General features: G+C 57.3%; 1 protein-coding gene across 6 annotated transcripts in view; it reads left to right on the top strand.

The window, feature by feature from the left end:
* The first annotated feature begins 4,063 nt into the window (after positions 1-4,063).
* Positions 4,064-27,361, top strand: part of MAST3 (microtubule associated serine/threonine kinase 3) — a 71,610-nt gene continuing 48,312 nt past the window's right edge. For 2 of the 6 annotated variants that reach the window (XM_065578607.1, XM_065578606.1), the window contains exons 1-3: positions 11,915-12,130; positions 12,634-12,665; positions 15,583-15,672. In XM_065578607.1, the coding sequence (XP_065434679.1) occupies positions 11,930-12,130; positions 12,634-12,665; positions 15,583-15,672 (323 nt within the window). In that variant the 5' untranslated portion in view covers positions 11,915-11,929. Of the gene's footprint in view, positions 4,139-11,914; positions 12,131-12,633; positions 12,666-14,165; positions 14,322-15,582; positions 15,673-27,361 lie in introns of those variants that run through there. The other 4 variants (XM_065578609.1, XM_042862008.2, XM_065578608.1 and 1 more) reach the window with 4 other exon arrangements.

The following is a 27,361-nucleotide window of genomic DNA, read 5'->3' as shown; positions in this document are numbered from 1 at the left end:
CAAAGCCAAGAGGGAAGAAAGAACATGATCAAAGGGAGAGACTTTGCCATGCGCTCTCTCTCTTCCACCTACATCTACAGCCACCAAGTGACTGAAGCGCTGATCAAAGGGGAGAGCCTGGCTGAAGAGCAACCAGCCAGCCTGTGGTGAGAAGCATCTACATTTGTAAGGGCACTGAGAGTGTTAAAATCAGCTTAGAATGCGTTTTGCTTTTATTTCATTTGACCAAATCTGACTTGTGCTTTGACTTATAATCACTTAAAATTTGTCTTTGTAGTTAATAAATCTGTTTGTTTGTTCTACCTGAAGCAGTGCTTGAAGCATGTCAGAGACTCCCCTTGAGATAACAAACCTCGGGCATAACATTTTCTTTGTTAAATTGATGAACTCATCTAAGTTTGCAGCATCCAGCGGGCATAACTGGACACTGCAAGACGGAGGTTCCTAGGGTTGTGTCTGGGACCGGAGATATTGGCTAATGTCGTTCGGTTGCACAATCCAAGCAGTTTACATGCCGGAGGCTATGCGTGAACAGCCCAGGAGTGGGGGTTCTCACAGCAGAGCAGGGTAAGGCTGGCTCCCAGAGTCAAGGATTGGAGTGACCTAGCAGATCACGGGTCCAGATAACACCAGAGGGGACGTCACAATTGTTAATGAGACACTCACCTGTTATATCCTTGTGCCTTGCTGTGCTCCCTGCTTTTGTGGCCCGCGGTGGGAGTGTTAGTGTAGACAGACTCTGGTGCCTGGTGGCACTTTTCTAGCTGCACTGGCAGCAGAGGGGGGTGACGGTGACTGGCTGCTGCCGCCCATGGTGTGGCACCAGTAACAATGGTGGGAATCCTAAAGAACACAGCTATGGCTAGTGGGGGCAGCACGTAAGCCCCTGGCATTTCCTTCCTGTTTCCATTGACCCTGTAGCAAATGCAGCAGACTGCGACGCGTGGGGTCCGCTGGAGCCATGTGGACCACACAACGGCACGTGCGGGGAAGCAGGCCCAGGGTGGGATCAGATGGGCAGAGGCTGTGAACGTTTCTGCAGCAGTCACTGGGGCCTGGCATGGTGCCGCGTCTGGGAGCGGGCATCACGCACCGGAGATGGCTCCTGGGGCGTTTGACATTTCATGGACAGGTCACAATTACTCACGACCACCGACCAGCGTGGCTAAGTCTGTGCTGGCAGTTCGGAGCCAACGGCGCAGCCTGCTTGAATCCATCGTGGGCATCCATCGCTCTCCCATGATGCTCCATTCTCACAGGGATAAACAACTGGGGTCCAGGGAGGTGGCAATGGGTGTTTGTTTCCTGGGGGGGAGATGAGGCCCTCCCTGTGGGTGAGGACGGATTCCTGAGATCCCGAACAGACACAATGTCCCGTCCCGCCCCCTGCGCTGAACAAAAGCCCCAGTGAGTGCCACTGGCCGGGAGCCAGAGGCACAAGGGCTGCCTCTGAATGCAAAACATTAGTCACAAGCCGCCTGTGTCACTGGGAGCCTGGCGGTGGGGCCGGCGCCGCCACATGACCAAACAGATGACTTAAGGCAAACAGATCCAGGTGGCACCAAGGCTTGGCACAGAATCCCCATTGTCCAGGCAAAAAACAGCCCTTGCTCCGGGGATCGGCCCCTGAGGGAAGGTGGCGCAGATGAGAGAGCCCTGGCCAGCCCCTGCCCCTGGAATGAAGGCTGCGAGGCTTTCTTGACATGCTAAAGGGATGCGTCCCCCATCACTCCCCCAGCCTCTCTGCCCCAGTGAGCAGGGCCCAGCGGACACAGTCATTACCCACTGCCGGCTCTCCTGCCTCCTCCCCTTATCCAGTCTCCCCCTGTACGGAGCCCCCTGCCGACGTGGAAGCCAGGTCCCTTGTGAGCCCTGCACCTGCTCGGAGCCTGTCTGGGGGGCCCAGGATTCACTGCTTCTTCGGATGCTAGGCGTCATCGACCCACCTGTTCCATTTCTCTCTCATTCACACCCACACACCAGGTGTGTCTGCTCCAGCAGCTGCTCGCAGCATTTCACATCAACCAGTGGGTCCTAGCCCTCGAAAGGCAAAGAATCCACCTTTCTCCCCTCTCTCTGGAGGCCCTACGCCCTCAGCCCCGGCTCTAGACAGCTGGGCAGGTGAGCACCCCATGGTCATTTGGGCCGGGCAGTCATTTCAAGCCTGGGTTATGTTTTCTCTCAAATGGAAGCAGATGGGGCCTCTCGAGTGGGGCTAGGTCTCTGGAAGGGACTCTTCCATCACTACTCTGTTCATCCACACACAGGGAACTCAGCTGGGCTCTGTGAAGAGCCATGTTTGGTTGGAGCAGGCAAAAGGAAGATTGATGGATTTGAGCGCTGAGAGACAGGAGGCAGCAGAGAAGGAAAAGTTGCAGCAGACCCGTCAGCCAGCCCCATTCCTGATCTCAGGACAAGATTTGTTTCTGGCCGTGGAGGCTACATCCTCTGCAGGGACCAATGACACACACAGTCAGGAAGTTGAGAGCTGAGGCTGCCTGTCTGCCCAAGAGCAGTTATAACAGAGCAGCCCATTCGGAGCAGAAGAATGACCATGTGGGGTCAGACCTATAGTCCATCTAGCCCAGCATCCTGTCTGCCCACAGTGGTCAGTGCCAGATGCTTCAGAGGGAATGAACAGAACAGGGCAATTATCGAGTGACCCATCCCCGGTCATCCAGTCCTGTGCCTGGCAGTCAGAGGTTTAGGGACACCCAGAGCCTGGGGTTGCATCCCTGACCATCTTGGCTAGTAGCCATTGAAGTACCTATGCTCCATGAACTCATCTCATTCTTTTTTGAACCCAGTTATACTTTTGGCTTTCACAACATCCCCTGGCAACGAGTCCCACAGGGTGACTGGGCGTTGTTTGAAGAAGCACTGCCGTCTGTTTGTTTTAAACCTGCTGCCTGTTCATTTCATCCGGTGACCCCTGGTTCTTGTGTTATGGGAAAGGGGAAAAAACACTTCCTTAGTCACTTTCTCCACACCAGTCATGAACGTACAGACTTCCATCATATCTCCCCAAATCATCTTTTTTTCTAAGCTGAACCGTCCCAGTCTTTTTAACCTTTCCTCGTACGGAAGCTGTTCCATCCCCCAAATAACTGTTTTTGCCCTCTTCTGAGCCTTTCCCAATTCTAATACGTCTTTTTTTGAGATGGGATGGTCTCCCCCTGCAGCAAGGGTGAGAGGACAAACGGCAGGTTCCAGAAGCTAGTCACTGCTGGATGTCGCTCGGATACTACGATGCTGAGTGTGCCAGACAAACCCCACACTGCCAAGAAAGTGGTAATGAGCCGCTGTGGGCTCAGTCAGCCCTGCCCTGCCGCCCCTCCCCTGCAAGCCTTGGCGGGATGGGCTAAAAGGGGGGACAGGCCCACTCAGGTCAGTGGGGCTGCTGGGCTGAACAGCGGGTCTCATGCTGATGGCCGGGCCTGGGGAGGGCACCTGGGAGTGGCCTTGGGTGGCTTTGCTAGTGGTAGGGTGACCAGACAGCAAGTGTGAAAAATCGGGACTGGGGGTGGGGGGTAATAGGAGCCTATACAAGAAAAAGATCCCAAAATCGGGACTGTCCCTATAAAATCGGGACATCTGGTCACCCTAGCTGTCTTGCCTGGGGTTTCACATACAGGTGCTGGCCTGCCTGAAGGGGCTGGCAGCCAAGTAACACAGCTGAGCTGCGGTTTGTCCGGAGCCCAGCCGCTGCCCCAGGTCGCTGTGCCAACCCCTCGGTGCACGAGGGGGGGTACGGAGCCAGGCCTGGCCAGGTGCTGACAATTTCAGTGCAACTGAAAAGCAAAAGCAGATGTTGCTGCCCCTCCCCCATTCTCTGCTGCCCTCTGGACAGGCCCCCCCATGTTCAGTGGGGGGTTGCTGCGCCTAGGGGCTCCCCAAAGGCAGGGAACCCGGGCGGGGCGCAGGGAGGCTACGCCCAGGGGACCTGCTCCCCGGGACGCTCCCTGGCTGCGCTGTCCGGACTGGGGCCCCCCGCGCACCGGCGCTGGGCAGGGCGGGGGATCAGCTGACGGGCGCAGGCTGCGCGGAGGGGCGGGCGCGGGGGCGCAGGCTGCGCGCAGCGCGGGGCCGGGAGCGCGGCATGGACGAGCCCAGCCTGCTGCGGCGGCGCGGGCTGCAGGTGAGCGCGGGCCCCGGAGCGCCCGGGCGGGGCCGCCCCCGGGGGTCGCTTCCTCTGGCCGGGTCCCGGCTCCTGTCTCGGGCGCTGCGGCTCCCCGGGGAGCCCGGGCTGGGCGGGGGTGGGACCGGGCAGCGAACGGAACTTTCTGCAGCGCTGAAACCGGGGCGCGTAGCCGATGGGGCGGGCAGGGGGGTGATGGGGTGAGGGGCTGTGTCTGGGTGAGGTGGGGCTGTGTGGGGGTGAGGGGGGGCTGTGTGGGGGTGATGGGGTGAGGGGCTGTGTCTGGGTGAGGGGGGGGCTGTGTGAGGTGATGGGGTGGGGGGGCTGTGTCTGGGTGAGGGGGGCTGTGTGAGGTGATGGGGTGGGGGCTGTGTCTGGGTGAAGGGGCGCTGTGTGGGGGTGAGGGGTGATGGGGGGGTGTATGGGGGTGATGGAGCCGGGGGGCTGTGTCTGGATTAGGAGGGGCTGGGACAGTTTGTACAGTGGGGATGCTGGGAGCCATTGAACCAAACTGTTTGGGGGGCTGCGTGTGTACAATGGGTGTGTCGGGGCTGCGTGTGTTTGGGGGGCTGTGTGTGTACGATGGGTGTGACTAGGCTGCGTGTGTACGATGGGTGTGATGGGGCTGCGTGTGTTTGGGGGGCTGTGTGTGTCAGTGGGGGTACTGGTCTGCGTGTGTATGATGGGTGTGACTGGGCTGCGTGTGTTTGGGGTGTGTGTGTGTGTCAGTGGGGGATACTGGGCTGCGTGTGTACGATGGGTGTGACGAGGCTGTGTGTGTACAATGGGTGTGACGGGGCTGCGTGTCTGGGGGGCTGTGTGTGTGTCAGTGGGGGTACTGGGCTGCGTGTGTACGATGGGTGTTATGGGGCTGCATGTGTTTGGGGGTCTGTGTGTGTGTCAGTGGGGGATACTGGGCTGCGTGTGTACGATGGGTGTGACGAGGCTGCGTGTGTACGATGGGTGTGACGGGGCTGTGTGTGTTCTGGGGGGCTGTGTGTGGCTGTGGGGGGGTACTGGCCTGTGCATGATGGGGAGCTGAGGAGCTGTGCAGAGGCAGTGTGTGTATGTGATGGGGGGGGGGGCTGAGAGGCTGCACAGCACCCATGGATGTGATGGGGGGGGGTGGGGACAGAGGGATGCACAGAGCCAGGGTTGGCCCCTCTTGGCAGGGGTGCAGCAGAAAAGTCTCTAAGCAGCTCCCTGAGAGTGACCCTGCCCTGCTGTGCCCTGGCCCTAGGCAGGTCGTTCCCGTGTACCGTGCTGGAGTCGTTTTGCTCCCCAGTCTGTGCTCTTTGCATATGGCGACCGAGGCCGCATGCCGGGGTCCAGGCTGGCGTGTGGCATTGAGGTGGGATTGGGATGAGTCGGGCCAGGAGCCACTGCCCACAATGCCGGGGGTACCCGTGCATCCCACTGCTGCTCTGAGACTGGCTTTCGGCCTGGCATCACCTGTAGCTCGTGGCTGGCTGCACTCAGCTCCTGGCCTGGTGTCTTGGGCACCAGGGAGTCCAGCAGAGGGGGGCTTGGCCCCTGACAACTGTCTGCCCCCACGCTCCAGAGGGGTGAGGGGCCAAGGTCGGGACTGGGGCTGGGCGCCCGGGGTTTGCCTGCAGAGTGACGCTGCGCATGATGCAGAGGGGGATGAGGTGGGTGGCTGCAGGGCCTGCAGGTGCTCACCACTGTGTCTCCACTGCCGTGGAAGGGAAAGGCCGTTACCCCGGGTTACTCTGGTGAATCCAGAGCCCCACGGAAGGGAGAGAAGGGCCATGCCCTGAGCTGCAGCCGCACCAGGCTACGTGAGCACAGAACTCCAGTGACTTCTGCTGCAGCATTGAGCAATTGTGTCCTGGCTGCTCCGGCCAAAGGAAACCTCCTGCTGTGTGTCCATTGATTCTCCACTCCGATCCCCACGCCTCCCCCTGCTAACGTTAGCCAGTACCACTCAGAAACCTGTGCGAGTGTCCCCCCCAGTGCTGTGCTATGGCCTCTGGCTGTATGTACACCCTCCCTGCGATCGCCTGTACCAGGCCCTGCTGCAGGGGACTGGCTGGCTGTTTAATGAGCCGGGTGTTGAGAGGAGATGAAGGCTGGGTTCTGCACATACAGGGTATGCAGGACTGGGGGTGGTTTGTGCCGGTCAGACCCAGTGCCCCAGTATGGCTGTGGGGTGGGCAGGCTCCTGTCAAAACTAGCTTGGAAATTCCTTGGGGCAGGGACTGCATCTTCATTTCTTCTTTAAGTGCCCCATCACGGGGGCTGGTGGCTCTAGTTTGCTGTAGGAGGTATAAGACGAGACTGGGGTTACAAGCTGCAGGCGTGACATGACACACTCGGGAGCTAGCTTGTACTAACAGCAGCATCGCATGGGCAGGGGCGAGAGGTGGGAGGGGTTAGCCGCCCCATGTGCTACCAACCCACCCGGGGCCCCACGGAGATGTACTCAGGGCGGTTGGGCTGTGCCACCACTCGCTGCTTCCTGTGCTACTGTTGCTACATTATTTTTAGCATGTTAGCTCAGCGAAAGCTAGCAAGAGTATGTCTCCGTACCCTGGGAATCCCGCCCCCAGCTCCCAGTGCAGTTTTAGCTGTGAATCAGGACTCTGGGGCGCTGTTCCCAACTCAGGTTTGCTGTGTGACCTTGGGCAAGTCACGTCGCCGCTCTGTGCCTCTGTTTCCCCATCTGCAAAAGGCGCTTGTGATGACCAACCCCTGTCAGGGCTGGTCTAGGTGTACGTGGTCCTGCCTCAGCATAGGGGACTGGGCTGATCGTCCCTTCCCTTCCAGCTGTACGGTTCTGTGCTGCCAGGGGCTTGTGAGGTGCAATCGCTGAATGTCAGTGAAACTCTCTGCGTGGTGTTACTGTTATTTAATCTGGCAGCTCCCAGGGCAGGCGTGCTGCACTGGCTGCCTTGTGTTCCTATTTCTCCATTGGGAAACAGCATCTCGGGAGCAAGTGCACCACGCGGAATCACCCGTAAGCACCCTGCAGCATGCGGGTGTGATGTAGGGGGTGTGGGGTTGGGGTGTACAACGGCCCCCCTCCCACAGAGGCAAATCCTTCGTCAGCACAATTGCTTCTCAAAGTCCTAAAATACTCTTGCCAAAACCTGCTCCTTCCTTGAGTGCGTGTGACTGCAGGGAGGCAGGTGAGAGTGTGGGGTGCTGGGCCCTGGAGGGCCTGTGGTGTGGGGGCATGCATGGAAGGGAGTGTTGTGCAGGGGTGCGGGACGTGCACTATGGGGGGGCTGCTCACGCTGTAGGAACCTGGACAGGAGCTGTGCCAGCTATCAGCCCCCTGCAGCGTGAAGGAGCTCCCAGATTCCCGCACTCTCCCCTCTGCTGAGGCTGGGGCACGTGGCCCTTGGATCTAATCCCAAACCGTTGAGCATCATGGCCATCCCGATAACAAATGTTTAATCTCTAACCCCTGGCTCCATCCCCACCACAGGGCTCGGGGCTCAACGGCTCCTCCAGGGAACCCGCTGGCTCATGCATGCCCTGCACAGGGGTTGTCTCCAGCCATCCGCTCCTGAGCGTGACACGCGGCCTCCAGTCGGCAGCATGGGGAACAGGCACCGGCCGCGCAGCCCTTGGGATGGCTCCATGCTGGCCTGTCAGCTTGCAGGAGGAGGGCTGCCCAGCCAGGACCATCTGATTCATAAAAATACTGCACGAATGTAGGGCTTTTATGCTCCCTGATTGGCCTGTGCACACAATAGACCTGTTTTCTAAGCCAATCAGACTGCACCTGATAATTAACAAACAGGATAGGGAGCATCCTGTAGGAGTTATTGGGGGTGGAGGGTAATTGGGGAGGGGATAATCTGAGTAATGGGGGTTATTGGGGGAGGGGATAACTGGAGTAATCGTGTCTCAAACACTTTTACTTGTTTTTTAATGTGCTATCTCCAAATTTTGCAAAATTAAAACCCTTCCATGCCCTGCCCCACAGCATCCCTGGTCCTGCCCCACAGCATCCCTGGTCCTGCCCCACAGCATCCCTGACCTTTCCATGCCCTGCCTTGGCCCACTCTGCCTGCATCTATCTGCTGCCTTATTGTTGGCCTTTGGGAGACAGCGTGGTCGAATGGATGGAGCAGGGGGCTGGTATTGGTGCGTGTGTGTATCAGAACATCTGCTGCCTGTTCCCAGCTCTGCTGCTATCCCCCTTCATGTCTCTGTGCCTCCTTCCCTACCTGTGAAAGGGGATACAACACCCAGTCCACACACACACCCCCGCTAGCAGCTGTGTGGGTTACTTTGCAGGGTGGAAGACATGGGTGCTAAGCCCCGCTGCTGTTCCCTGCTGGTGGGCTGAGGCCTGGCACGCGCAGGGGCCGTGGGAGGGCTGCAGGGGGTGGACAGAGGTTGCAGCGCCAAGAGCTCAGGAGTCTGTGCACAATTCTTGCTGCTCCTGCTCCCACGAGGCAGTGACTGCTCCCCGCCCTGCCATCCCCGAGAATCCCTGGCGCTCCGGGGCCATCACTGCACCGTGACATCAGCGGTTGCCATGGCAAATGCCTGCCTGCCTCTCGGCATCCCAGCTTTGATCTGGGCCGAGAGAAGCCTGCTTCTTGTGGCTCCTGAATGAAAAGCAAAGCCAGGGACCTCCTTAGCCCCTGGGCTCCTAGCACCCGAGCAGCAACAGGAAAGGGCCTGGTGGGGCCCCAAAGGACTAAATGAGGCTGGAGAGCAGAGGAGCGGGTTGGTGCTGCTCTGACACCGTGGCATGTACTTCTGGTGCATGCTCGGGTCAGGCTTCTGTACCAGATGTGGAGCGGCTACAAAGCTCCTGAGTGCAATAGGCACCAGATGTGTTCAGTGTAAGTTCCTTTAATGTTCTGCCAGGTGGGGCTAAGGTTAGTCTAAATACGGGGTGTTACACACCACGCCACCGAGTGGCCGACCAGTGTAATAGTTTAGCATCGCATTCCATCTTCCCCTTTGCCTTCTACATTTCTACCATTGACAAAGTTTACATCAGCATCACCACACTGTCTTTGAGGTTCAGCACGGATCAGTCTGTTAGGTGTCTCTGAATTGTACTGGGTTTCTAATTACACAAACGGAACATGTAACAACTTGGCCATCTGCCTGTACATTAGTTGCCACGACTGGCTGTGGTGGGTTTGGAATCCTTATGTCATCTTTTCTGCATCCGCCATTCGTAGCGTTTGCTCTGTTGATTGTTCTTTCTGAGGAACAAACTGTAGATGTTGATGGTTTCTGTTGAACTCCCTACTGCCAGTCTCAATCGCATATTAGCCCTGAATTCTTTTTCTGTGCGACAGCTGGAGTTGTCCGTCCTTTTTCTCCATCCAGTTTGACACGCACATGATCGCCAGGTTCTAGACCCGGCAATTCTCTGAGTGACATTTGTTATAAAAGGGTTCATAATCTCTTTTTGCTTTTCTGTCCAATTTGACTAGTCTCTTACTGTCTGGCCACTTTGGAGACAGATTCTATTCCAAAGTTGGAATGGTAGTTCTGAGTTGTTTTCCTATCCCCTGTTGTGCTGGACTATATCCAGGAACTATTGTAGGCGTTGATCTGTAGCTCAGAAGAGCAAGGAAAGGATCTTCCTGCTGTAGCATTTTCATGGCTGTCTGTACAGCTCTCTCAGCCTCTCCATTTGTTTGTGGGTGGTGTGTGCTGCTGGGAATATGATCAAAATCATAATTCATTTAGAATGACTTAAATTCTGCTGCAGTGAATTGTGGCCTGTTGTCTGTCACTAGTTCTTCTGGAATACTAAACTGAGCAAAAATGCATGTCAGTTGTTCAATAACACTGTGTCCCAGTTATGTCCTTCAAATACATGATTTCGATATGCCTGGAAAAATAGTCCACTATGACCAGATGATATCCACTGAATTGCCATAAATCTGTAGCTAGTCTCCTCCACGGTCTCTGCTGTTTATACACTGTAGGGTTCAGCATCGTCTCTTAAATTAATTTGTCGGCGATCCCCTTTCCAAAGTCCAGTATCATCAGATAATCCACTGAGTCCTTTCTCACTTGGCTCCTCACGGCCGCCAGCCTGCATCTGAGAAGGTCTGTTTTTAATTGTAGCTGCTGTGAAAGGTTTTTATCTGTTAACCCAATAACCAGCCTGTCCCTGATATTTTCATGTTTTGCCGTCCCCAAACCCCAGTTTGCAGTGAATGCATGGAGAGCTCATAGAAAACAGTCAACATATTTCCTCATTTCTTGAATTCTCTGGTGAAATAAAACGTGCTCTTTCATAAACCACATTTCTCTGAGGTGTAAAGTATACATCAAATGTAGCCAGGACCCTGTCCTAGTCACCTCTGTGACTGGTGTCAGTAAAGGGAAAAGATTTAAAGATATGCTCTGCTTGCTTCACCGGAGCATTGATTAAAGAAGATACCTGAATATTATCTGTTTCCTGGTGGCGCTCGGAAGTTGCAAAATCTTGTTTCCAGCCTGTCCACTCTGAAGGTTTCTCCCGGGCACTGGAGAGGGACAGGTTGGTGAGAGCCTGCAGCCATTGTTGCTTTGTTCCTTGTCGTTTCTGTTCTCTGGCCCTAGTTTACTTTCAACACCAGGTCACGCTCCTGTGCCAGATATAGACCGGCTACAGAGGTATTCGCTCTAAGAGCCTTTCATGTTCTGCCCGGTGTGGCTGAGGTTAGCTTAAATAAGGTGTGTTACACCCAGCTCCACCTTGCGGCGGGACTGTGTAATACAGTTTAGCATTCATTATTGTATCATGGGTAGGGGTTTCCCCAGTCTGTGATGGGGGGAGATAGGCTGTGCAGGAAAGAGATATGCAGGCTTGTGTGTGGGGATGGCAGGGGTGTATGTAGTGGGGTTGTGCTGATGTGGGTGTGTTTGAGTACATGTAGGGAGCACACAGGCATGTGTATGTGGCCATGTCGGGAGGGGGGGGGTCTGGGGGAGCAGGCGTGAGTGTGTGCGAAGGCCCTAGAGTCATGCCAGTAACTCTGTGTAATTTCACATCTGTGTCTAAGCTGCTGACGGGCTGGGGCAATGGGGCAGTGGGGGTGGAGAGGTGCATTTGTTAGCCCATTGCTGGAGAGCGTGAGAATCTGAGCAGGTGTGGGGCTCAGCATGTCAGGCCTCCGGCTGCTGGCAGGGCAGTGGAAGAGGCACCAGCCTTAGCAGGGGAATGTTCCTCGACTTTAGTGCAGGCACCGGCACCCCCACGTACAGTGACACACTCACACAACCTACCCTTTCTGCACCCCACCAAACACACACTGAGTGGAGCCTGCGTCTGCGCCCCTCAGCCCACAGACGTGCACACCCAGATGCAGCTGCACCCAGCACCACCCTCTGATATTCCCAGGGGCCTCCGAAGAACTGACCTTCGTCCCCTCATGCCACACGCCAGCAAACAGCTCTTGCAAAAATATTCCCAAAGGAGGGGAAAAGTAAACAGGGCTTTCTGCCCGCTGGCTGCTCCCCGCATGCTGTGGGCTCACGCTGGGCAGGTGCCAGACCTCCAAGCAAAGCATCATGGGATGGGCAGCCTTTCACCCCCAGCCCAGGGGCTGAAATGCAGCTCTGCCAGCTGCCGTACAATGTCACTGTTCTGCTTCCCCTCCCCCATGCGTCTGTCTCCCTCCTGCATGCTGGGGTTAGGGATCTTTGCAGGGAAAGGCCACTCGCTGGGCCCGACCTTCTGGGCAAAGGAGGGGATCCGTCAGGGCTCTGCGATTTGTTAGACATTTGCGTAGGGGGTGGGGGTTAGCGTGCTGCTCCCACAGGACTCCGAACACGAGGCAGGGTCACGGGGGGCCGATGTTCGAGGGTCGCTTTAAGGGCAGCCTCTGTGCCTTGGGGAGAACCCAGACGTGGGCAGCCCAGACACCCGTTAGCAGTCTGACCCCGAGGAGAGGTGACAGACCAGTGACGCAGGAAGAGGCCCAGCAGGGCTGCAGCTTGCCAGGATGCAGGAAGAGCAGAGCTGTGGGTCGCTGCAGGAGCCTTCCGCAGCCTGGAGTGAGCTCAGGCGGACTGGCCCGGCTCCCTACTCAGCGCCCGGCGTTCTCAGCCTCCCCCGCTAGGCAGAGGGCTGGCTCCCCCAGATGAGGTGCATGCCAGCGAGGCCTTATGCGCCCCCAAAGAGAGCACTGTCCCAGACGTGCCCAAGGACCTGCACCGGGCCAGCACGGGAGCAGGAGTCCCCCTAGTCCTGTGTCTTAGCAGCCATAACTCGCACCCAGCTGCGAGGCTCACGCGGTGGCACCGCTGGTTGGGAGCTGGAAGAGGCTGAGCCGCGGCCATTTGTCTCCTCCCAGCTGGCAGAGGGGGCAGGGGCAGAGCCTGTGCTGGGCTGTGGGGTCCGATGCGCTGGCTGGGCACTGTGCCGCCTGACGCACTCCCTGCCTGAAATCCCCCCGGCTGCTCTGTGGCTGCGGCAGTCCCGGTGCTGGCAGGAGCTGCCATGGCACGGCGGGGGGAGCGGCTCGCTGACCCCTCTCTTCTCTTCCCTCTCCTTGCAGAAGGAGCTGAGCCTGCCCCGCCGAGGAAGCATGTAAGTATGAGCGGACGGACGGATGCCTGCCCAGCCCTGCTTTTCCGCAGGAGCTTTAAGGTCCACCTGGCCCAGAACCTCTGGGATGGGATTTCTCCTGGGAGAGAGTTCTGGCCCTTCCCTTGTGCTGCAGGGCCCAGCTGGGACTGGGACGGCACCGTGGTCCCTGCTGGAGTCAGGGGTGGGGGGTTCCTTTTTAAGGGTGTCATTTTTCTTTGCTCGACCCGTTTCCCTGCTGGGACGGGCCCTCGCAGGGCGGAGCTCCGGCGATACGCCTCGGTCCAGCCAGGCCCGGGGCAAGGCCAGGGGCTGGGCGCAGCAGGGCTCTGTTTGGAGGTGATTGGTGGTGGTTTGCTGTCTCCTTCTGGGCTGCTCTGTGCTCAGGGCGGCCCATCCCACACTGGCTCCAGCGCCGCCTTTCCATGCCCAGACAGCACTGAAGGCTCTGGCTGGAGTCTCTCACTGGTACCTTGTGGAGGGACTGACATGGGAGCTGCCCACTCACCCTGGGCACCGAGACAGATCCCTCCTGGCATCATGCCAGTGGGGTCGAACCAGGGATGGCTTTGATCCTGTGTCTACAGTGGCACCTCAGTGCAGACCAAGGCCTGTGCCAGGAAGCAGGGAGCCCGCAGGGCCGGGCCCTTTGGCCTGTGAGCATGTTTGGCCCCTGGTCTCTTCTGATGCATTGTGGAAATCCAAGTGAATCTGAAGGCCAAGCTCTGTCGCCTTCCCAGGCTCAGCCGCCCCCTCGGGCTCCTGCACGATGCCCAGCGGGGGCTGGGGAACACACATTAACCCTTTGCCTACTGATCTCCATGGAGGTGCCCGTTCTGTGCACATACTTGTGCGGGCAGCACATGGGGGTGGGGGAGGTTTTCATGGCTGTGCCACGGGCTCTCCCAGTGATGCCGGGACCAGCTGCCAGACAGACGTGCTATGACAAGGCCCTTCCCGGCGGAGGGTTTGCCATGGATGTGGTTTGAGTCTGACCCCTGCACTGACTCCCGGCTGGACCAGGGCCTGTGGGTGAGACCCGAACTGGACTGGGGGCCAGGAGTAGCCGGCCTCCCGCAGGGGGGCAGATTGCTGTGGGGCTGAAGGTTGCCCAGACTCTGGGCGAAGGGCTCAGAGCTGGTGCCACGTCTGTCGCAGTGCCGCGAAGTGAGCCCGGCTCTGTTAGCCGAGGCTATGCAGGCTCATGGACCTGTATGTGGCCCAGGCCCTACGGGAGAGCATGTGGGGGGGGGACGCGGGGACCTGGACCTTGCACAGCCTGGGGCTCCCCTCAGGTCTGGGGAGGGGGTGGGCCTGTGCCCACCCTGTGCAGCGCCAGGTCCTCAGAGCCCGGGGGGATGGGAGCCCCGGTGCGCAGGGAGGGGGCCCCGGTGCCCGGCCGCGCTGGGGGCGGGGAGGGGGGACGGAGCCAGCCCCGCAGAGCGCATCGTGCCTGCGCCGGGGCGGGGGCCGCCTCCCCTGCGGGAGCCGCAGCTCCTGAGTGACGGGCGGGGGCGGCCGGTGCCCAGATCGCTCCAGCGCAGGCTGGCGCCTGGTGCCGGCCGCTGCGCGCTGCTGGGAGCCGGGCGGGGACGGGCGGCCGCCCCCAGCCATGAAATCGCGGCGGGACCGGCTGAAAATCCCGTCTCTGACCTTGGAGTGAGTCCGGGGCCGGGCGGGGCGCGCGGGGCTGCGCGGGGTAGGAGGAGGGGGGCTGCGCGGTCCGACGGGTCCCCGGGCTGCGCCCTGCGCTGCGGGACAGTCTGCAGCCGCGTTCCCGGCCGGGAGAGCGCAGGGTCCGCGGACCCTTCCCCAGGGAGAGCCGGCGGGGCGCGCTTCTCTGCGCGGGGCCGCCGGGGCCTGGCTGGAGCCGGGGGTACCCGTTCTGGTGCCCCTCGCTCCCGACCCACAGCCGCGCCCGCTGCCATCCAGCCCTGGGTCCCCCCCCCCGCTCTGCCCGTACCCCTCGCTCCTGACCCGCAGCCCCCTCCTTCCCCAGCCCTGGGTCCGTCCCCCCCGCTCTGCCCGTACCCCTCGCTCCTGACCCGCAGCCCCCTCCTTCCCCAGCCCTGGGCTCCCCCCCCGCTCTGCCAGCTCCCCTCAATCCCAACCTCCTCCTTCCCCAGCCCTGGGCTTCCCCCCCCCCAGCTCTGCCCGTACCCCTCGCTCCTGACCCGCAGCCCCCTCCTTCCCCAGCCCTGGGTCCGTCCCCCCCGCTCTGCCCGTACCCCTCGCTCCTGACCCGCAGCCCCCTCCTTCCCCAGCCCTGGGCTCCCCCCCCGCTCTGCCAGCTCCCCTCAATCCCAACCTCCTCCTTCCCCAGTCCTGGCTCCGTCTCCCCCGCTCTGCCTGTTCCCCTCAATCCCAACCCCCAGTCCCCTCCTTCCCCAGCCCTGGGCTCCCCCCCAGCTCTGCCAGTTCCCCTCAATACCAACATGCTGCCCCCTCCTTCCGTGGCCTCCCCCCCGCTCTGCCGGTGCCTCACTCCCAACCCGCAGCCCCCTCCTTCCCCAGCCCTGGGCTCCCCCCTCCCAGCTCTGCCGGTGCCCCTCACTCCAGACCTGCCACGGCTCCCTGCCAGCCCAGCTCTGGGCTCCCCATCAGCTCTGGGCTCCCCATCTGCTCTGCCCAGGCCCCTCGCTCCCTGCCCCCAACCCCCTGCAATTCCAGTTCTGGGCTCATTGCACATAAACAGCTGTGCTGGTGCTTCTCCCCGCTCCTGATAGTCCAGCCCTGCCCCCACCCCCGAGGGGCCTCTCCGTCCTGATCCTCAAGACGTCCCATAGGAAGCCCCACTGGAGGGTCGGTGCAGCCTGGAGGAGTGTGGCCTTGCGTGGCTGCCGACCAGCCCCAGGTTGCACGAGGCACTGGAGGGGGCGGCATTCGAATTCACAGTGGTCTGGTGCCTCTTGCTTTACAGTTTGTCTCCAAGTAGCCAGAGCCCGACCCTGCTGAGCCCTTGCAGCCCCTGCAGTCCCTGCAGCCCGTTATTAACCCTGCATCCCTGGAGGTAAGACCCTGGGCCCCGGGCCCCTAGCCCCACCCAGCACAGAGCTGAAAGGGAGCAGCCCTGGGGGCGCCCTGGGGCACGCAGCAGGCTGTAAACCCTCTGGCTGCTGTTCTGAGTGGGGGCCCTTCGCACGGGGCAGCAGGGCGCAGACCAGTACCCCAAGGGAGGTTCCTGCTGCAGTGCTGAACGCACCTGGCGCGTCTGAGTGCCGCCGTGGGCTGTGCTCTGCCACGCAGCATCCCTTGTACCTTGGGGGGGGGGGGGGATTCCAGCCACGCCAGGGGGAGCGCGCCCACCCCTCCTCTGCACCTGGGCCCCCAAAGGGGCCTGAACCTTCTGCCTGCGGCTGCTCGAGAATGGCCCCCGGGGGGCGGGTGGGAGTGAGTCCAGCCAAGGAGCCCACTGTGTTACACCCGGGATCCCCTGGGTCAGTGCGGGGCCCAGCGCCCTGCTGCACCCCATTGTCCCTGCACAATTAACCTGCCCCTCCCCTCAAACAGCTGGACGGGGCAGTGGCAGGGAGGGGCGATGGGGAGGGTGGGTTGGAAGCCTGCAGCTGGAGCCGAGATCCAGTGTGTGGCTTGTGCTCCCCCTGCTGGATAAGGTGGGAGCTGCAGGGCTCTCCTAGCACTGCCTGTCGGGACCGGGCACTGCAGGGCTCAGTCCAGACGGGGCCCCCTCGCAGCTGAGTGCTGCCCTCGCTGGTGGCAGGAGACCTTGTTTCTCTTGCTATGAAACGGGGCCAGTGCCCGAGCGCCAGCGCCTTTAACCCCAAGCAGGCAGCCTCCCGGCCCCGTCTGTGCGTCTCTGACGTGGGGGGACAGCCTGCCCCACTGCCTTCTCCAGCCAGTCCCGCGTGTCAGCAACTCCCTGGCTCTGAGCACTCCTCCCTCTGACCCCACTGGCCCAACTCTGCGGGTCGGGCTGGGGGTCCTGGGCTCTGCTCCTGGCTGTGTGGGTCGGGTCTCTTCAGGCTGGGGGGGGGCATCTCTGTGGGGGGACTGGCTCTCGGCTGTGTGGTTCGGGACAGGCTCGGGAGGCATCTCTGTGGGGGGACTGGCTCTCGGCTGTGTGGTTCGGGACAGGCTCGGGAGGCATCTCTGTGGGGGGACTGGCTCTCAGCTGTGTGGTTCGGGACAGGCTGGGGGGGGCATCTCTGTGCGGGGACTGGCTTTCGGCTGTGTGGTTTGGGACAGGCTGGGGGGGCATCTCTGTGGGGGGACTGGCTCTCGGCTGTGTGGTTCGGGACAGGCTGGGGGGGCATCTCTGTGGGGGGACTGGCTCTCGGCTGTGTGGTTCGGGACAGGCTCGGGAGGCATCTCTGTGGGGGGACTGGCTCTCGGCTGTGCGGTACGGGACAGGTTGGGGGGGCATCTCTGTGGGGGGACTGGCTCTCAGCTGTGCGGGTTGGGACAGGCTGGGGGGGCATCTCTGTGGGGGGACTGGCTCTCGGCTGTGCGGTTCGGGACAGGCTGGGGGGGCATCTCTGTGGGGGGACTGGCTCTCGGCTGTGCGGTTCGGGACAGGCTGGGGGGGCATCTCTGTGGGGGGACTGGCTCTCGGCTGTGTGGTTCGGGACAGGCTTGGGAGGCATCTCTGTGGGGGGACTGGCTCTCGGCTGTGCGGGTCGGGTCTCTTCAGGCTGGGGGGAGCATCTCTGTGGGGGGACTGGCTCTCAGCTGTGTGGTTCGGGACAGGCTGGGGGGCTCGGCTGTGCGGGTCAGGCTAGGAGGGGCTGGCCGTGTGGGTCAGACTGGGGTCTGTGGCTGTGTGGATTGGATTGGATTGGGCTGGGCGGGGGGGCAGCCTGTGCATCAGGCTGGCGCGGTCTCTCTGCATTACGGGCTAATAGTTCACCATCTCCTCTTGTCTCTGATTCCAACAGGGAGAGACTGTTAATGGGGCAATGGGAAGGGTTTTGTCTGACAGGTTAATTCCCACGCGGCCCCTGCTCCAACTGAAATGGGACATTAATGCTGGACTGCAGCTGGAGAGGCAGGCCCTGCCTGCCCCACGCACACGTGGTGGTTGTGCGCTGGAGAGAGACCGCTGGATCCGAGAGCAGTCGGACCCCGGCTGCCATTAGCCAGACAGGCGCATATGTAACAGCAGGGAATTGTACCCTCTGGGTGTCTCTGTAACTGTCCCCTGGCTCCCTGGGGTGCTGCTCCCGAAGCGTGCCCAGCAGCAGAGGGGGTGAGGGCATCCGAATCCAGCACCCCATAATGTCGGCGAGGCCAGCTCCTGAGTCTGAGTCTCTGGCCATGGGCTGCCCTGCCCTAGGGACCCTATTCCCTGGGATTCAAAGTTCTCTGGTTTCAGGTTGGCCAAAAAGGGCGGAGAAGCAGGGAATGGCCAGTAGCAGGAAGGGAACCCCTCAGCACAGGGAGCCTGCAGGCTCAGGGCCGGAGTGGCTGCGTTTTTCCTTTGCAGTCTCATAAAGAGGCACTTTCCTGAGTGAGCATCAGGCTGGGAACGAGAAGGGTGGCTTCCAGGGCAGGCTGAAGATCCGTGTTTCTGATGAGATCAGATCTGGTGGCAGCAGAGACGAGGGTCTCAAACTCTTACAGCTGCAGTGGGTACTTGCGTACAGCTAACGGGAACACTGTGTGCACGTGCGTGTGCGCGCTCTGCTCTGTGTGCACGTGCGTGTGCGCATGCTCTGCTCTGTGTGCGTGCGTGTGCACGCTCTGCTCTGTGTGCACGTGTGTGCGCATGCTCTGCTCTGTGTGCGCGTGTGTGACTTTATTCTGTGCATCCTGTTGTACACAGCGGCGGCTCCAAGCACCAGCGCAGCAAGCGCATGCCTGGGGCGGCAAGCCACGGGGGGCGGCCTGCTGGTCCCTGCGAGGGTGGCAGTCAGGCTGTCTTCGGCGGCATGCCTGCAGGAAGTCCGCTGGTCCTGTGGATTTGGCAGCAATTCGGCGGTGGGTAGCCGAAGCCGCAGGACCGGCGGACCTCCCGCAGGCATGCCGCCAAAGGCAGCCTGCCTGCCGTGCTTGGGACGGCAAAAAAGCTAGAGCCGCCCCTGGTTGTACATGCTCTATCCCAAAGTGCTTTGCTAAATTGATGCGTTTACCAAGTGTAACTAAGGACAGGTGAAAAGAAGAACAGGAGTACTTGTGGCACCTTAGAGACTAACAAATTTATTAGAGCATAAGCTTTCGTGGACTACGGCCCACTTCTTCGGATGCATAAGGACAGGTGGGAAAGGAGAGAGGTTTGGGGCAGGGCCAGGGAGAATGGGGCTGAGATCTGCTGGGGGGCAGAGATGTAGGGAGGCTGATCCAGATGGAGCCTGCTCCTGCCCCAGTGATGGTGATTGTTGGGTGCACGGAGTGATGGATGAGGGGCACAGAGAGACACAAGGTCCAGAAGGTGTCGCTGTGGTGGTGAGGTGGGTAGGACCCTGGATTCTGCACACGCGAGAGTGTGGGGTGTTGGCACAGGGCAGGCCTTAGCGATTGGCTGGTCTGCACCAGGAGGCTGCATGTATGTGTCTGTTACACTTCGTGTTATCGTTTTCCAGACAAACCTGTTGTGATTCCCAAATCTGGATTCTCTGAGATCACCCCAAGGGCCGGGTTCACTGCCTTGACATTAGCGGTGCAGGATCAGGGCTCTGAAGCCCCTCCCAAAAGGCATCTCTCCTACATTACAGGGTGCGGGTCTGCGTGACACCTCACACGCCATGTCACAAGGGCATCAGCAGAAAGGCTCATGCTCCTTCTCACCAGGATGTTAGCCTAGGAACCCTTTGATTCCTTCCTCTTGTGCTAATTAGACTTGAGTGCATATTGAGCGCAGTCAATTCGCTCTGTGTGTGTGTGTGTTTACTTGTGCTTGTGTGTGCCATGACTGCGTGTGTGTGTGTGGCTGTGCAGACTCCATGTGTGCCAACCAGCCCAGCATATGCTGTCGATAAACCAGAGGCTAGAGACTTTTTGGTTGAGTGCATTTTTACATGAGCAAAGGTGGGGGATCCATGGTGCTTTGCTCTCTCATGGTCCGGCAGAGGGCGTTCTGCTGGCTTGCACCATCCAGCATCTGTCTGGGAAGCTGGGAATTGACTTGCCATTTTCCTCCTTGAGGAGTCTCCTAACATGTAAATCCAACCCCCCGCTGTGGGACTGACACTTCTTGTGGGAAGAGCAAGTCTGAGAGTGCAGAGAGCCCTCAGAACATCCTAAGAAAGCAAAATTCTAAACCTTCCCTGAGCTGCCCTAGGGACCCTGTTCCCTGGGATTCAAAGTTCTCTGGTTTCAGGTTGGCCAAAAAGGGCGGAGAAGCAGGGAATGGCCAGTAGCAGGAAGGGAACCCCTCAGCACAGGGAGCCTGCAGGCTCAGGGCCGGAGTGGGGTGCTGGTGGCTGTTCGATTGGCTGTGAGTTTCTAAGTGGCTTGTGTTTCTGCATCAGTAAATTGGCAGTAGGGGCACCAAGGTCTAAAGGGATGAGCTGCAATTTTACAGAGAAGGAATTCTTTGAGGTAACTGCACAGAAACAGTCAAACTAAGAATCACCTCTTCTCTGCTGAGCTTAATTGTCCTGCTAGAGAGCTTGATGCCAACCTCTGATTCTGCTTCATTACGGCACAGAAGTAAGCAGGTTCTTTCCCCGGTAGTTATTGTTCTTTCCAGAGGGGAAAAGATGCTAAACCAAATCACACTGGGGAGATGCTGCAGTGCCACAAAGCTTATTCCAGATGTCTGTTGCAGCTGGGGACAGATGTCGACATTCAACTTATCTCCAGTTTCAGAATGCACTGCAGGGAGATGGGGATTCATAGACTTTACAGTCAGAGGGGACCATCGTGATCAGCTAGTCTGACCTCCCACACATTGGAGCCTGGAACTTCATCCACCCACTCCTACAATAGACCCCCAACCTCTGGCTGCGTTCCTGAAGTCCTCAAAGCATGGTTTAAGGACTTCAAGTTATGGAAAATTCACCATTTACACTAGTTCAAACCTGCAAGTGACCTGTGCCCCACGCTGGAGAAGAAGGTGAAAAGTGTTGCTTTCCTGAGTGAAACTTCTATAGGAATAGAATCCTGTGGGTGGCAGGTGCTTGTTTTTGAGGATTTTGTTGCTGATATTTAGTTCTTAGGCCTGTTTGGTTTCATTCTTAGGATTATGGGACCAAATTCTCTTAAATCAGTGGGGTTGCACCTGTTTACCCAGGCAGAAAATTTGGCCTAGGTAATCTGCAAGCAAAATAGTAGTTCCAGAATGATTCTTCACTGGTTCAGGCCACGAGCCTGACCTTTCATGGCCAGAGAGAACTCCCTTTAAAGTCTCTGCCCTGCTCTACACCACAGAGTTAGGTAGATGCAAGTTAGCTTATGTCGACCTAACTCTGTAAATGACTGCACCAAAATTTCTCTCCCACTAACGAAACTCGCCTGCTACATTGACTTAAGAACTCGACCTCCATGAGAGATGTAGAGGCAATGTCGATGTAGTTAGGGCAACACAGTGAGAATGTGAAGAACTGCGTTGCTGACATCGACTGTAACTGGCTTTCAGAAGCCGTCCCACAATGCCCCACACTGACTGTCCAATTGGTGCAAGCGCTCCTGGTGAGGATCCGCACCGCCGATGCAAGGAGCAAAGTGTAGACGCACACAAGTAATGTAATCACTGCAGTGGCTGTATGCCGACGTAATTTAATTTTTGTAGTGTAGACATGGTCTCTGCACCTACAGAGATTCAAACTATGTTGGAAGCTCTCTAGAGAACCTCTGACACTTAACTACTCTTGTTCACACTTTCCAGATACTTGCCCTGTTTGCTGCAATGTTTTGGTTTAACAGTTGCCGTTTAAAAGGCTATAGACTGTGCTTTTCAGGCAGCTGTTGTATATTTTCTGAAAAGGTGGTAACAAGCAATTTACACGTGTGATCACTTAGCACCTGCCCTACTAATCAAGCCAGGGGAGGAATTAAAACATGGGGGGATTATATCTCTACGTTTTTCCTTTCCCTGTTGCAGGCTTTCCAATATTGCAGAGATCTCTCTTGATGAATATAAATGCATGAGAGAATTCTCCAACTAGGGTGACCAGACAGCAAGTGTGAAAAATCGGGATGGGAGGTGGGGGGTAATAGGAGCCTATATAAGAAAAAGCCCCAAATATCAGGACTGTCCCTATAAAATCGGAACATCTGGTCACCCTATCTCCAACACAAGTATGTGATACTGTGTCCAGAAGCGGCAGTGCAAGGCAGGGTGAGTACAGGAGGTCTCTGATGATAAGTGACCCTGCCAGCCAGTCAGCAACCAGTTTAATCATAAATACAGCAAGAGTCGTCCAAACTGCACTTTGCAGGGTATGAATGGGTGAGGTGTGGAATCTGTCTGGTGGGAAAGCAGCAAGCCTACAAATCTTTTTTTTTTTTTTTGCTGACGTCCACTGTAATAATCAGATTCATGGGTCTCAGGAAGGACATTTATTTTGCATACAAAAAGAAACTTTCTGGGCATGACAATAAAATTGCCACTTGCTTTCTGCACAAAGGCAGGGAAGTGTTTAGCAAGGGTTGCTGACGTGCAGGCTCTATACATGTCTAGGCTAGGGAAATTCTGTAAAGATTGCTAAAGCCAACTCAGTGCCACAGGTGTTAGCACAGCTGCCTGGGAGGCTCTGAGCAGGGTTAGATTATCCTAGAATATATCAGGCTTGGAAGGGACCTCAGGAGGTCATCTAGTCCAACCCCCTGCTCAAAGCAGGGCCAATCCCCAGACAGATTTTTGCCCCAGAGCCCTAAATGGCCCCCTCAAGGATTGAACTCTCAACCCTGGGTTTAGCAGGCTAATGCTCAAACCACTGAGCTATCCCTCCCCCTTAAAACTCTAGCTGCTTATGTAGAATCTTCTGAGGGACATGAACAGATGTTAGCAATGGTGGGAGATTCTTGCAAAATTTCCCCAGTGTAGATAAGGCTTAGGAGCCACGTTTGCAGTGTAGGAGGACTCCCTTCTCTAGGTGCGATTTAATCCAGGTACAGTTCTTGCTCCTCTAGCTACCTTATTGCAGGGGAAAGAGTGGTGGTTGGAAATTTACTTCGAAGGTTTGGTCCTCCTTGAATCCAGCCCTTGGGCAGGGCAACATACATGAAAAAAGGCAAGCTAAGGCCATAAGAACGGCCACGCTGGGTCAGCCCAAAGGTCCATCTAGCCCAGCATCCTGTCTTCTGACAGTGGCCAATGCCGGGAGCTTCATAGGGAATGAACAGAACTGCTAATCATCAAGTGATCCATCCCCTGTGGTCTGTTCCCAGCTTCCGGCAAACAGAGGCTAGGGGCACTTCAGAGCATGGATTTGGATCTCCCAGACGGAGGCCGCTGGAGCTGGTCAGATCATCATGTGCTAATTGTTCCCTCCCTCAAACTCACTAATAAAAACCATCCGATGCTTCCCCAGCGTGACTGCTGAAAACACATTGCTGACACTCAGGAACATGTCAGTTGCAGACGCTCCTTTCTGCATTGGAGCTCTAACTGCAGCACCAGGAAGAGTGTGATAGAGGAAGTTGTCATGGTGACGCAGTGCTTCCAGCATAAAGGGTCTTGCTAGAAGCGCAGTGATGACTGGGGGTGGGGGGGGGTGGCTTGCATTATATAGGCACGGTGTGGCTGAGCTCTGGGTGTCTTGGCAGCCTTCAGAACTCCCTTCCTTTAACGACTGTGTGTCTTATTGTTTGCATTAATTAGGCTGCACCCATACTACCTTTCGCTGTGATCTTGTCAGATCTCAAATGAAGCAGGGCTGGGCCTAGTTAGTACTTGCATGGAACCCTCCAAAGCACCCAGGTTCAAGCATGTATTTCCCTTTCCTGCAGTCATGAACAGATGCTCCAACATGCAAAATACTGTTGGGGGTGCTGTTTGGGGGATAAGATGTAAACTGAGGTCTTGGCCACTTGTGGTCATTAAAGATTCAGGGGCACTCTTGGTAATTGTAGTGTCCTAGCTAAAATCCAGCATGAGTAATTGCTTCCTGCCTCCCTAAATCCCCTGTGTCATTTTCCTTGGCTATGGTATTCGTCTTCATTTCCTGTCCTGAAAAATTGTTTAGTGTTGCTCTGTGTTGTGAAACGCGTGCTGTGTCCTGCTCGAGAGGAAACTGCTTGTCAGTCCGGGGCGAAGTAATCCCTATAGGCCCTGATCCTGCAATGATGTCGGCATAGGTGGATTCCTGGGCTTGCTCAGAGCACCAGTGGGGCCATGGACAAGCAATGGGGTCTGTCCATGTGGTCAAGCCCATCAGGAGAAAATTGGGGCCCAGGTGCATTGTGTTTGCTGAGGCCCCACCACCTTCAATTTCACCCCAGTCATATGTTTTGGGGGCCCTCCTAAGTGTAGGGCCTCAATACAGTTTTTCCCCTTTGTCCCGTTTTTTCAGCCCTGCATGTGGGTCAAGTCCATGGTTTGTAAAATGCACTGGAAGATCCATCTGGCTGAAAAGCATTGGACACTCTTCATTGTGTGTGATTGGCAAGGAGGTGGATTTCTCATTATTGTAGCTATAAGAAAGCTGAGATTGGGTCTAGGTTTCTCTTTTAAGTTAGATTGCTAGGCACTAAACTCCTGGTTGTGTAGGAGCTAAACTATAACAAAGGAAGAGATGGGAGGCTACCAGTGTTAATTGTAAAAAGGGAATGGTTGGAACAGACAAGCCTCGTAATTGGAGAGCCAGACTCGCTTGGTACTGCCACATTGATCTCTGCCAGCAGGGCTGAGTTTGGCTTGGTGCATGGGGATTGTGATTCATCTCAAGGGTGAAATGCAACAAGAGCAGTGGGAAGTTCACAGCATTCTGGGGGGCTTGTCTAAACACCCATTAACTGTGCCAGTGCAGGTAAAGCAGAACAGCTCCCCAGTGCATATAGCATATTCCCTCTATGCTCATATAAGGCACCTTTTTACTGGTACAACTGCATCCACACGGGGATTGCACAAGTATCACTATTCCAATAGAAACTCACACCTCTAGCCACATAGTCACAGACTGATACAAACGCTGTGTGTAGACCAGGCCTAAGAAAAGAACATGCAAAGTCTGTAACGTGCTGGCAGGAGCTCTTCTGCCAATGAAGGAAGAAGCTAGGCAGATTTAAAAATACATTTCTGCAACTTTGAGGCACTCCACACGATGTGACCACAGAGTGGAAAAGCCTCCTGCTCTTGCCCAACCCAATTCCCTCGCTGTAGAGGGGATTGCTTTCCTGTGGCTCTGGGGTTCTGTTCCCGCAACGACCCATTTGCTTAACGCCTCCTTCACTGAGCAGAGAGGTGTGCTTAAAGGAGGCTTTTCATCCCTGGCAAGCCCCAAGTAAGAGAACATTTATGCAAACAGCAATTTAACTTTCTTGTAACATTCGGTCTCCTCCTCCTACCTTAGTGCTGAAGACCCTTCAGTTGGCCCAGATGGGCCGGCTTCTCTTGTCGAAGTGCTGCTGCATTGAGTATTAATCAGATGGTCGCGGTGGAGACAACTGGGATGTTACAGATTCAGTATTAATTAGGACTTTGAGTAGAGGAAAAAGGGAAATTGGGCTTAAATTTTCTCTCTCTCCCAAGTATCTTCACTGACTAAGATCCAGGGACATCTGTGCCAGTGCTGTGGCCAGCTGAGACGGTGCAATTCCTGTGGGTGAGATGATTCCAATTCCTCGATTGTTTTGATGTTTGTGTTCAATGGTGTTTCAAATGACGTTTTGATTGTGTTTGTATCATGTCCCCTGCACTGAGGGGCTGAGATGCACACTGAGTGGTAGAAATATGAATGTGATAGGCACGGCAGCAGCAACACCTGTGCTTAAGGTTCCTTGACATGACCTGTTCTAACCCTTTTTCAGTTGCTTATAACTTTAGCAAACTGTTTAAGTTGAAATTTTCCAGGCTTGGTCTCTGCTTCAGGTTGAATTTTTTGTTGTCAGGTTTTTGGAGTTTTGCTCAGTCGTTTTAGAGAACGAGGTTAGTGACAAATAGGGCTCTGTGTGATAGACCAACGCCCTTTGGAGCTGCTGGGAAGACTTCCACTAGGTCCAGTGGGAGTTGGCTCACCCTAATGGGCCAGGATTTTCAGATGGGCTCAGAATCCACAAATGGGCCCAGCTTTCAGGAGTTCCCACTAGGCATTGAGGGGTTTTGAAAATCTGGCCCGCAAAGGCAGCGCCGGCTCCAGGGTTTTTGCCGCCCCAAGCGGCAAAAAAAAAAAAAAAAAAAGCCGCGATCGTGATCTGCGGCGGCAATTCGGCGGGAGGTCCTTCGCTCCGAGCGGGAGTGAGGGACCGTCCACCGAATTGCCGCCGAATAGCTGGACGTGCCGCCCCTCTCCGAAGTGGCCGCCCCAAGCACCTGCTTGCCAGGCTGGTGCCCGGAGCCGGCCCTGCTCAAAGGCAGTATGTGGTTGCCTGGTCAGCTTCCTTCTGGCATTTCCTCACTGGAGTGCTTGATTTTCTTTTTGCACTTGTGGCAGTCTTCTTGTCACATGGCCGTTTGTCTGGAATTAATGTCTGTCTGTAAGGCGGGAAGGGCCCTCTTTTGCAGGGTGTCTGCTGGTCCTTGCTGCACAGGGAGGGGCGAGGGCTCCGTGGCAGAGATGTGCATGGGAGCAGCAGGGAGGTTGTAAAATTTGAATGCACCCCGCTGTGATTTCAGTGGAGTTCCAGGAGGCCCCCTTGGGCCTGGCTGATTTGACTGCATGGGCGAGAGCGCCGAGCAGAATGTGGCTTGCTGTGGTACTTCTACAAATGTATTTATTTATATGTGGTTTAAACAGCAGGAAATACACCAACGCCACCCGGTGTCCATGACAACCACTCTGGCTCTGCACACACCACAGCAAGGTGGGTACAGCCAGTGGGACAGGAAGGGTGGATGGGTGCGGGGTTCGCAAACAGGCAGACAGTGCCTCCAATGACCCCACTCGCCAGCCAGCGCCCCCTTCCGCAGCCACAGGGGCAGTGCAACCCCTCCTGGGCGGTGGGAGTGGCAAGCCTATTAGCTGGGGACTGGGAAAGGAAGGGGGCATAAGATCACCCTGGGGGCAGGAAAGGGACTGAGTCCCTGGTGAAGGGGGCTCAGTGGGGGAGGAGGGATGATGGATAGGGTCTAGGGGCCAAATGGGGCTCAGTTAGAGGGGGGGATACTGGGACTGGGGGGGGCTGGGAGAGGCCAGGGGCTCAGCCCCTCACATGGGGAGAGGGAAACTTCCCAGCTATGTGGGACAGCGTGTGTGTGGCTGGGTCAACACGGGCTGGGAGAGGAAGGGGGGTTAGTTAGAGGGGGTTTTAGGGCTGCAGGGGGTGGGTTGGGAGAAGGGGTCTCAGGCCTTCATATGGAGGGAAAGGGGGTTCAGTTGGAGGAGTACCAGGACTGCAGGAGGGGCTCTGGGTTGGGAAGGGGGTCAGTGTGTGTGTGGTGCTTGGGGGCAGGCTCAGACGGGAAGGTGGGGTGGTCGTGGGGGGAAGGCTCATTGGGGTCGGGTCTGGAGGCGGAGGTGGGGGGCTCAGTGGGGAGGACTTGGAGACACAGCGGTCTCAGTGATGGTCTTGGGGGCAGACTCCGATGGGGGGTGGGGGGACAGAGGTCCCAGTGGGGGGGGGGCTCCACGGGGGGGGCTCAGGTCCCAGAGGGGGAGGGAGGGGGGTGCAGGCTCCGAGGGAGGGCAGGCTCCAAGGGG

Source organism: Chrysemys picta, chromosome 25 (assembly GCF_011386835.1).
Source record: "Chrysemys picta bellii isolate R12L10 chromosome 25, ASM1138683v2, whole genome shotgun sequence".
NCBI lineage: Eukaryota > Metazoa > Chordata > Testudines > Emydidae > Chrysemys > Chrysemys picta.
The sequence above is the reverse complement of the archived record's forward strand: the minus strand, read 5'-3'. Positions and strand labels throughout refer to the sequence as shown.